At 32.9% G+C, this 11,613-nt stretch overlaps 1 protein-coding gene across 1 annotated transcript; it reads left to right on the forward strand.

Moving 5' to 3' along the window:
- The first annotated feature begins 217 nt into the window (after positions 1-217).
- LOC125069912 (aspartate aminotransferase, cytoplasmic) lies at positions 218-11,613 on the forward strand. Its single transcript, XM_047679529.1, has 10 exons — positions 218-475; positions 578-685; positions 5,103-5,176; positions 5,780-5,888; positions 7,059-7,276; positions 8,322-8,472; positions 8,710-8,875; positions 9,074-9,145; positions 9,760-9,975; positions 11,386-11,613. Exons 1-10 carry the CDS (start codon positions 364-366, stop codon positions 11,405-11,407), a joined length of 1,248 nt encoding a protein of 415 aa, XP_047535485.1. The 5' UTR covers positions 218-363; the 3' UTR covers positions 11,408-11,613.

Raw genomic sequence — 11,613 nt, forward strand, 5'->3', positions numbered from 1 at the left:
AAATACTTGAACGTCTCGGGACACCCGACAGAAGTGATAACTTAGACTATATAATCTATCAGGAGTTAAAAGTGTGTGATATATGTGCCATACCTATTTGAAAATAATATTTAAAAATAGGGGACCATTTTTCTGAAAAACATATTTTTGAACGGTATAATTTTGACAATTGACAGCTGACATTTACAACTGACGTGTGTGACATTGTCGAAGCCCAAAGGTCAGCGACTGAAACTTGCAAATCGTAATTCGCGAACTATTTTTTAATTGATTGCTATCATTTACAGTTACATCTTTGGAACATTAGTTACTCGACAACTCTAATCAGACAGACGTGTTACGTATTGTAAATAGAACATAAAAATGGGTTCTCGTTTCCAAGTTGTAGAGCAAGGGCCGCCGATTGAAGTATTTCAAATAAACAAACTTTTTACAGAAGATACATTTAAAAATAAAGTAAATCTTAGTGTAGGAGGTGAGTGGATATTAATAATCTTTAACAGTGGGAAAGTTAATTCTTGTTTATTCCACTTTATAATTATTTTAATATTATTCTATAATAATATTATTTTTATAGCATACAGAGATGAAACCGGCAAACCCTGGGTTTTGCCAGTTGTGCGAAAAATGGAGAAGCAGATGGCTGCTGATGATACTCTTCTTCATGAATACTTGCCTGTACTAGGTAAGACGTGTTTTTTTTTGCTTTAATTCTGATAATATTGTTCATTTTCCACTACCGTAATTTTATTTTATTTAATATACATATATATTTAATATAATATATATATATTATTATTAAGATTATAAATGAATTGATTTTGAGATTAACTTATGTTTTATAGTAAATCCATAAATATAGAGTATAACTATAAAGTTTTAACTAAGGTTGATTGTAACCTGTTTTTGTTGCTTTGTCAACCTTTAACACACACTTTTGTAAGAATTATCAACCATTTCTTACATCACCTATTGGCCACCAACCTTGGGAAGTAGGTAGGAACGATCCTATGACTGGCTTATGTGCCTATAATAAAACTGGCTCACTCATCTTTCAAACTAGATAAAAAAAACTTAGCAATGCTGTGATTGGTAGAATAAAGTTGTATCTACCCAGACAGGCTTGGACAATTTTATAGATGAGTTCTTGTAGTTGAAATAATTAACAGTTTAAGAACTGTCTTATATTAATTCTGACTGTACCTGGCAATGATGAAGTTTCTGTCATTACTGGGTATTTTTTTTATTGTACCTAGTTACATCAACAAACCGTATATAACTAATATATGTATAACCATTTTTATATTTGGAATGTAAAATTAGTGTTGCCTGTAATATAAATTAATTGTAAGGTCTTCCTTGATCTTATATAATATAAAACCCGTGAGAGTTCCAGTTTTATTACATCATATTGATAATCAAAAATTTTTCATCAAATTGTTATTGTATTAAAATATTATATTTTAAAGGAACATATATCTTACTTCCTAGGAATTAAAATTGTAATTGAATAATATTGTAATATAATTGTTTTAAAAATGATAAAAAAACTTACAAAAAATATAAACATTGTGCTTTATAAGATAAAAATAACCTGAAATATAAGCAACATTTAAACAAAGTAATGTCTTTGCATACATATTTTTCTAAGAAAAAATTCATCGATGCAACATTTAAATGAGTATCTGTTGAAACAAATTTATTAATAGTATTATTGTAAGTCTGTACATACATTACCTGCTTGTAGTAATATGTTATTTTATTTATATATTTTATGAGATTTATCAGAAAACAGTATTTAAAAAAAAATGGTTACTAAACAATGTCCTTGCTTCATTTATTATACTGCCAGCATCAATCATTTGTGAGGCAGTGTAATTAAATGTACAGGCATGTAATATTTTAGTTTTCATGGTCAGAGACAAATTTGCTCATGCATACATGCAATGATATAGATATTTTTTAAAGTAATGGTAACAATCATTGTATAGACAGGTGAAGAAAATTACACCTCATATCCTTCCTAGGGCACGGTATTCATTTCTATAATAAGGTTCCTAGATATTTTTAACTTGACCTGTTAAAAAAAATTAATGCTCATGTTAAAAACATACTTTGATAAGGCAAGATAGTCATTTAATAAAAGTGTGGACTTATTATTTTTTGTATTTTTGACAATTTAATTGTACTTTATTAAAATATCCATTTATTAAATTGTGGAAAAGAGTAGCTACTACAGCTACTTATCGGTTCTACTGGTGGTGGCTTTACGTTTCATTTAACAGTATAACACGATGATTCAAAAGTGCTTTAATGAGCCTACTTGATTAATTAATTTCATACACTGTCCTTACCTATAAAAGGCCATTACCAGAACTCAATCAAAATCAGTAATTTTCTTAGGTAGTAAATGTATTTAAAAACATGTTTAATTACAGCATGTTGTTGCGTGTTTTGTTTTAAATATTCTTATCTCGTCAATATTGTTGTTGCCTGTGTTACTGTCTCAAAACATTGAATAATTTGTTTATCAAATTTATATATATCTGTTACAGTAATTATAATTTTATTTAAGAAAAATATTACTTTGTTAATAATTAAAATATACATATATATCTACGGCGCATTTATGGCGAGATTATGAATTGTGTATTTTGCCACAGTAAGATTTCTTATCAGTACCTGTTAATTCATTAAAAACTATAAGAAGTTTTATCATTGAATAAAACTATTGTCACAATAAATGACGACTTCCGTGGTCGAGCAGTGTGTACACCTGTTTTCATGGGTACGCCACTCCGAGGTCCCGGGTTCGATTCCCGGCCGGGTCAATGTAGAAAAAGCTCATTAGTTTTCTATGTTGTCTTGGGTCTGGGTATTTGTGGTACCGTCGTTACTTCTGATTTCCATAACACAAATCATTTAGCTACTTACATTGGGATCAGAGTAATGTATATGATGTTGTCCAATATTTATTAAGAAAAGAAAATATATTATCTTATATATTCAGGGTATATATACCAGGAGAACGTATGGAAGTTTGGCCATTAAATCGTTTTTAAGAAACGACCGTCTGTCACCTAGTCGATATTACCAACTCCCACTTTTCATTAGTGATTAGACTATATTACTAGTAAGAACAGATAATAAATAGTCTTGGCTGTACAGAAACTTTTTAAACATAAATTACACCGTAACTTAAGATCGGTATTGCGTTACGTTGTTGTTTATATAGATTACGTAATTGTATGATACAATTCAACTTCGTAAATTGTACTTGTTTTTTTTTTTTGTCAAAGGATGAAAGTTAATGCTAAAATTATATAATAGGTATCAATTTCAAAACGGAAACCATTTAACTCAATTTATCAACTCTACTTGACAATTGTGTGTGAAGTTTTACTCAGTTAACGCTCTATATAGTAATGATGTATATAATAAAAATACGCCGCTAGTCAAGTTGCACGTTGTATGTATATATTACATATATATATTTATGTTTAAAAATATAAATTTAACAGTCATTAATAGTACTACTACTATTATATGTATACTAGCTGTGCCCGCGACGTCGTGCGCGTTTAAATTTAACAAATAAGTTATTATTGTAGCCTTAGTTACTCCTTATTACATTAGCTATCTGCCAGTGAAAGTCCCGCCAGAATCGTTCCAGCCGTTCCAGATATTATGCATTTAGTATACTAAATTTTATACGGCTATATATAGCCGTTATTTCCATATTACAAACAGACACTATAATTTTATTATGTGTATAGATTATATATAATAGTAAATACGCATAATCGAAAAAATCAATTGTTGAGCCAACATTTAAATAACACACGATAGTATTATAAAACTATGCCTTTTTCTTATTATATTTTTTAAAAGCCAAAGGTAAATACTCAAAACGAAAATCTGTATTTTTATAAGGACCCAAAATTTATAAAAACTACTACTTCAGTTAAGATTACAGTATAGATTTACAATTCTGTAATATGTAGTTTGATCGGTAATATGGCAACGAACAAACAAAAATACTTAACTATTTTGTTATATAAGATTGATACTAAAAAAATATTCGGGATATTTCAATTTTATTTAACGTATTAATCAAGATAGTTCAGAAACCGTTCGTCATGTATGACAATAACTTGTCAGATATTACCTATTACAGTTTTATCACTGATAACATTTTTGCCGTCTAATTATTACGTAAATACGTATAATATTGTTGCCAAGATGTTGTTATATATCATTCTTTTTAATTTCTCGTATTTATAATTTTATTGGTGTAATTTTAATATGCTGGCATGTTTTTATTGCCAAGCCGCATCAATATCTGAATTATTGGATTGCCACTTAACTGTTAACATGTATCCAAAATTCCGATAAAAACTTCGGTAACATTCAAAATGCCACGATTCTCACACACATTTCTTAACGAATCCATAATTAATACCACAGATTATTTTAGAAATAGACCAATGATGTCCCCTTATTTCAAGGTCAAAGTTGTTTATCCTGCCATTGGAATCGGTTAAACGGGATCGGTTAGAGCCAAATGATACTTACAAATGGTTACACTGTCTTCTTCTTACAAATGGCATTTTAACAGTGGCGTAGCTATCGTAGGGCCAGGTGGTGCAGTGCACCAGGGCCCCTGAGGTCCGGGATGCCCTCTAACCTAAGCTATGAAAAGAGCTTTGAATAGAGATGAAGTATGGATTTAACTTACTAATGATATATTCAACTCACTGTATCCTGTATACCATTCTTATTACTATCCATAATTTTGAATGCCAATATACGTTAAAGAGGGGGTGAGGGCCCGATTATTTTTCTATGCACCGGGGCCCTTACCCACCTAGCTACGTCACTGCATTTTAATGACGAATGAAAGTGAGCACTGAGCAATCAATGTTTAAATTTAAACATTCGCTAAACAACGTTAAAAATTAGATTGTATACCATTCTCTTTTATATAAGTAAATTGGCTTTTTTATAACAAGGAATAGTGTATATCTACGCTTATAAACAACGCTTAACATACAATTCTGTGTACTGTTAAATAATAAACATAACAATTGCTTCTCGTACAGGTCTGGAACAGTTCACCAAAGTATCTGTGTCGATGCTTCTTGGAGAAGACAGTCCTGCAATCGCTGACGGTCGTGTAAGTATTTTTTTTTATGCAGTAAGGCGGTCGGGCAAATGTGCTACATGATGATAAGTGGTGGTGCGTCACCAACCTTGGTTATACACTATTATAAGTATTGCTGTTTGGCGGTAGAATATTTCATGAGTGGGAGATACCTACCTAGACGGACCTTCACAAAGCCCTACCACCAATTATATATAAACGATAATGCCGTTGTTATCAAGAACGTAAATAATATTTAGACTTGTTATTCTGTATCAACAAAATGTTTTTTTTTTTTTCATTGTTTTTTTTTTTAACATTATGTCCAAAATTTAGGTATGATAAGTTACAAACAAATTTACAAATAGTCTGTAAGCTGTCCAACTGAACATTCGAAGATTTTCAAAGATTGTTTTTTTATCTCTATTAATCTTTTTACGTCTAATTTCCAATATATGTATGTATATGTATGTCTGTCTATTCAAAGGGTAAAACCAGTAAACCGAATTTGACTCCAAGACCTGACGACTAACCCTCAAAGCCGCGGTTGACTACTAGTATCCAATATATTTTATTTAACAAAAAATACTATAAAACAATTTCTATAATTATATTAAGTATAAATTTTGTCCATAGGCTTTTGGCGTGCAGACATTATCAGGCACTGGCGGTCTACGTGTTGGCTCCGAGTTTCTCAACAAACACCTTAAATATACTACATTCTACTACTCGAACCCGACTTGGGGTGAGTCATCATAAAAGTTATCAGATAACAGTAATGGCTAGCAATAGAGTAATAACGTTTAGTAAGAAGATTATGTAATTATTATCAGCTTTTAGTCCATGAAAACTATTACTATTTTCCAATAGGGTGTATTATGTGAACCGTGGATCCCAAGCGCATAATCACTAGGGCCCTACCCCAGGTATGTTGTTTATGCGCCTGTGCGTAACTTGAAAATAATAATTAATGTATTTAAAAATCTGTAAATAAAAATGATATTTTTTTTTGTAGTGCACTTTGTAGAAGATATTTTTCAACGAGGTAATCTATTTCATAAGTAAACAGATAAAATATAGATATCAGTATAGGTTTTTTAATCGAATCTTATCAATATATTCTTTAATAAAATAACAAATGATTGCAAGTGCTTTATCGGCGCAAATGGATATGTGTGTTGACGATATTTATACAAAACTTAAATCTATTGAACTTTTATTATTACTGTGTATATGCTTTGTTTGGTATTAAAGGATTTATCTTTATATATAACCACCAGTAAACAATGGTCGTTAAGAAGTTCTTAATAAGAACACTCAATAGTAAAAAAGGTGTTAGTCAATATATATGTCCATATAAGTGTTTGTACACTTTCGTATTATTTCCAATCGAAGTAGAAATAAAGATAAACAAACCTTAGATTAAAAAGATAAACAAACTATTTACAATTTACGTAATTCATGCAATTTGCTAATAACTCAGCTATATTGTGCTCTACTTCTATTTCGCTTTCTAAAGTTTAAAGTTTGTTATGCAAATTAAATATTTTGGTGTAACGTTTAAAAATTAGTTTAATTAATTGCTCAAGTCAATTTAGGTTTCTTTTTTATTTGGTATATGTTGGCGAACGTGCATATGGGTCACCGGATGGTAAGTGGTTATCGCCGCCCATAGACAATGGCGCTGTAAGAAATATTAACTATTCCTTACATCGCCAATGCGCCACCAACCTCGGGAACTAAGATGTTATGTCCCTTGTGCCTTGTGTCACTCATCCTTAAATCCGAAACACAACAATACAGGGTACTTTTATTTGGCGGTAGAATATCTGATGAGTTGGTGGTACCCACCCAGATGGGCTCGCAAAAGCCGTACCACATATAACAAAATAACGCAAAATATTTTTTACTTTAGAAAACCATCATCTCGTATTCGTTAACTCTGGCTTCACTCAACCACGCACGTATCGTTACTGGGACGCAAAGAATCGCGCGATTGATTTCGCTGGAATGATCGAGGACCTGAAGAATGCGCCCGAGAACTCCGTGATCATCTTGCACGCGTGCGCACACAACCCCACGGGCATAGACCCCACACAGGAGCAATGGGAGAAGATCGCTGATGTTATGGAGGTAAGTCCGTGACGTATTGAAATCCACTTTAAAGGTACTAGCTTAAGAAATTATAGTTTTGCACCCGAATTCACAAACAATTTTTTTGGTGAGGAAGTAATGCTCTACTAAGTAGGCATTTGTTTGTGAAATCGAAAAAAAACAATTCCGACTGAGAGCTTTGCTGGTGTGAGCCGCGTAAAATTACGACTTAAACTTTTTATGTAGACCCTTATTCTATCCGTACGAAGACTAAATAAATATCTTTCGTATATCCAAACTCTAATGTACTTACTGAAAAAGTTAATTCATTGTTTTTACAGAAACAAAGCCAAAATTTTGATTCGATTTTTGTTTTTTTATAACCATTTGTATTGTTTAAATTTGGAATGCAACTAAGCAAAAAAAGTAATCGCATATTATTTGTGATGTTCAAGAAATATTCGCGTATTTTGCTTTACGTGACTTTAAAATAAGTCTGACAGAAATAAACTCTAGGACTATTGCCAATTCCAACATGTATAATAATCTTGTACCTGTTTTATGCAATACTAAAACTATTTTGATGTATTATGATATAATACTATCTTTTTTTTATATTACGACCCAAATCTAGCCAAATAAGCGTCAATAGTGCAATGGTTTATGGGTCGCCTAGCGATGTAAAAATTCGTAGTCGATCCTGACCCCTTGGGTAAATGTCGTCCTCACGCCTAGCACAATCTGTAAGCTTAATTGGAGGAACAATAACAAATGTGAACAATTGTTGTCATATTTAGCCACATAGGTAGTGCTGAAGGTGATCACTGTACATTGTTTATTGAATTTGGTTTGAATTTTGTATTGTATAATCATGTTTGGATTTTTACTAGAGAAAATTTTTACCTAACTACGAGGTGGAGGTTGTCTGACTGCCTTCCGACTTAAAATAAAACAATTCATAAAAAAGAGCTGCATGTCGAACGACATATGACGTTATCCATCCTTGCTAAGGTCGGATCCAACCTATCGGATGGTCCCATCGGTGGTAACAGAAGTTAATCTAATTTCGAGCATCTTGTTTTAGGAGCGCAAATTGTTCCCGTTCTTCGACAGCGCTTACCAAGGTTTCGCTTCGGGTGATCTGGACCGCGACGCGTGGGCCGTCCGGTATTTCGTTAAGCGTGGCTTCGAACTTGTCTGTGCCCAGTCCTACGCCAAGAACTTTGGACTGTACAGTAAGTAGTTTCATCAAACATTCAATTCTTTTTTTCGTTTAAAGTTTATCACACTTATGTCATCGTGATATATGCAAATTTCAACACGATGACCTCAGACATGATATCAATGAATTTAAACCTAGAGGTAGTTTAGTTTACGAGAAAATGCGTGATATACATGTTCGGTACGAAGTTAATTCGTACTACAGAAGATATTCAGTTCCAATGAGTCAAACGTGCGCGCGTGGCCCGCAGACGAGCGCGTGGGCAACCTGGCGCTGGTGGTGGCGGACGCGGCGCTGGTGCCGGCGCTGCGCTCGCAGCTGACGTGGATCGTGCGCGGCTCGTACTCCAACCCGCCGGCGCACGGCGCGCGCGTCGTCGCCAACGTGCTCGCCGACTCCAAGCTCTTCGACGAGTGGTCAGTGCCATCTCATTACTTGACGTTAATGATTATTATATTTCCGTCGCTGGCCGCGTTGGTTTCCACGATACGAGTCCGATTATAGTTGCCCAAGTGTCGTCGCGAGTCGTTGGTTTTTATGTGGCTTACTACATTTTACGATAAAATATTTCCGTTACCTTGTAAGTTTTCTTTAAATAAGTAATTGTTTTACAGGAGAGACCACATCAAATTCATGTCTTCGCGAGTTATCCAAATGAGAGAAGCATTAAGAGCAGAACTTATCAAGTAAGATATTAGCATTAGCCTGTAAATTTTCCCATTGCTGGGCGAAAGGCCTCCTCTCCCTTTGAGGAGAAGTTTTGGGGCATATTCCACCACGCTGCTCCAGTGCGGGTTGGCGGAATACACATGTGGCAGAATTTCGTTGAAATTAGACACATGCAGATTTCCTTACGATGTTTTCCTTCACCGCCGAGCACGAGATGAATTATAAACACAAATTAAGCACATGAAAATTCAGTGGTGCCTGCTTGGGTTTGAAACCGAAATCATCGGTTAAGATGCACGCGTTCTAACCACTGGGCCATCTCGGCTCTAAGTACTAAGTAAGATCTTATATACTATTAATATGATAAGCCTATGTGGCTTATCATATTAATAGTTTAAAAAGGACTCATGTTCATCAAAATTGAAATACTCTTTATTCAAGTAGGCTGATAAAAGCAGGTATTAATTATAATACAGCATTGATTGAAATGTAAAGCTACCATCGATTCGCCTCGTAGTTTCTACCGTGTTGAACCAGCTAGAAGTTCAGTACTTCAAACAATGTAATATTATAATTTAAAAACAAAATTACATATGAGAATCAGTTGTAATTAGTTACGACTACCCCTCAGACTGGGCACTCCCGGAAACTGGGACCACATCGTGAAGCAGATCGGGCTGTTCTCGTACACGGGGCTGACGGCGCGCCAGGCGGAGTACCTGCTGCAGCAGCACCACATCTACCTGCTGCGCTCGGGCCGCATCAACATCTGCGGCCTCAACCCCGGCAACGTGGCCTACGTCGCCGCCGCCATACACGACGCCATCACCAAGTTCCCGGAGAACGAGTAATTGATTTTTTTATTTATATCGCAGTGTGAGGGCTCTTGTTGAAGTATGTTTTCGAAGCTTTCTTGTAAGTATAAAATAATATGCTGTATAATAACAGAATAGTTAGATTTTTTTAAAATAACTTTTTTACCGTTTTAATATTGACATTGGTTGAGAAGTGTTTTAATTTCAAACATGGCAACATTGACCAATTACGCAATATTATTGCCATATATCAAATATGGTTTTAAATTGGTTTATTGAAATTACTCACAAGATCGTAATCTCGAGTAGTTACTATTTTATAGCGAAGACACAAGATGTATAACATCGCCTTTATTACATAAAACCAGGTATAATAATATATACTAAATGCATTTATTTTTCTCATTCCTAAGACAGCTATAATATATAAACAAACATACTTGCATTTAAAGTTGTCCCATAACGTGTATACCTAATGTGACCACTTAATTAATGTCAATTATTCGAATAAGGTACAAAATTACAAATATTGTATGGCATATTATTGTTATTTGTGAAGAATGTACATTGTACTAGCAGCCTAAATATAGAAATATTTAAAAAAAAAAAAAAAAAAAACAAATAGCTTTTGCTAAATTTCCAATGGACTATATAGAAAAAATTATAAAAACAACTACATAACATCCCTTTATTAACATCGTGATAATTATACAAAATGTACATTTATTGTCTTTAAATATTATTTTTTAACCGTAACAGTATAAAAAAAAAATTATTATAAATTTCAAATGATACAATTTATATACTCCAAATATGAGATTTTATTCCAAATGGTGACACTGCCATTACAGGTAGAGGACAAATTGTGTTCATTTGAAACAAGTGGCCTTATTGGTCCTGATTTTATGCGATTATTAGTTTTTCGACAACTCGATATATAACCTAAAATAGAGCTCACTATCGAAGAGCTTATTAATGTCACAAAGTTTTATCTATCAGATCAATAGAGAAAATTAACATTTTATTGTGAAAATGCCTTATAAATAGTCGTAAAAATTGACCACGTTTTGAATTTATAAAAATAATACTATTTTGTTAAATTCAATATTAAAAGTATCTCTCTTGATCTGATAGAGCGGTGCATAGTTCCATATTTAAATTATACAACTTAGCTTCGCACAGATAATGTATAGGTCAAAATGCCTTTGTCTAGTTTGTATTTATTTTATTTTTGTTTAGATGATGTAAGCAATGTTGCAAATATAAATCTCAGTTACAAAATATTGTTTTATTATAAATCCTTAAAAATACGTCTTATTAAAAGTGTTTTTTTTTATAACATTATAACATTTTTTTATAACAAACATATTTATTCAATCGTTATCGTTCTTTTTTTGCACACATTTTAAAGACGGAGTAAAAGTATATATTTTTGTTTGCAGCGATACAAGGGCTAAATTATAAGGACGTGACTGTAATGGCAACACTGAGGGTGGTATGTTGTAAATAACATTTTGGTGACGGTTTTCGTGTCGCTTTTTAAGAATTATTTATTTAAACATTATGTACCGACTAAGTAAGAGCACATGCTATTTTAAAGATATTACATTCCACAATTACAGATGTATTTTTACAGTATTATTGGTAAATTAAATAAAACAGAAATTCAA

This window comes from Vanessa atalanta, chromosome 2 (genome assembly GCF_905147765.1).
Source record: "Vanessa atalanta chromosome 2, ilVanAtal1.2, whole genome shotgun sequence".
Classification (NCBI taxonomy): domain Eukaryota; kingdom Metazoa; phylum Arthropoda; class Insecta; order Lepidoptera; family Nymphalidae; genus Vanessa; species Vanessa atalanta.

What these genes read in the sequence shown, in the direction of transcription:
- LOC125069912 (XM_047679529.1), top strand. Translation starts at nt 364, where the DNA reads ATGGGTTCTCGTTTCCAAGTTGTAGAGCAAGGGCCGCCGATTGAAGTA. An exon ending in CAAGAACTTTGGACTGTACA is followed by an intron (nt 8,473 to 8,709) that starts GTAAGTAGTTTC and finishes CGTGGCCCGCAG; the next exon opens with ACGAGCGCGTGGGCAACCTG. An exon ending in TTAAGAGCAGAACTTATCAA is followed by an intron (nt 9,146 to 9,759) that starts GTAAGATATTAG and finishes ACTACCCCTCAG; the next exon opens with ACTGGGCACTCCCGGAAACT.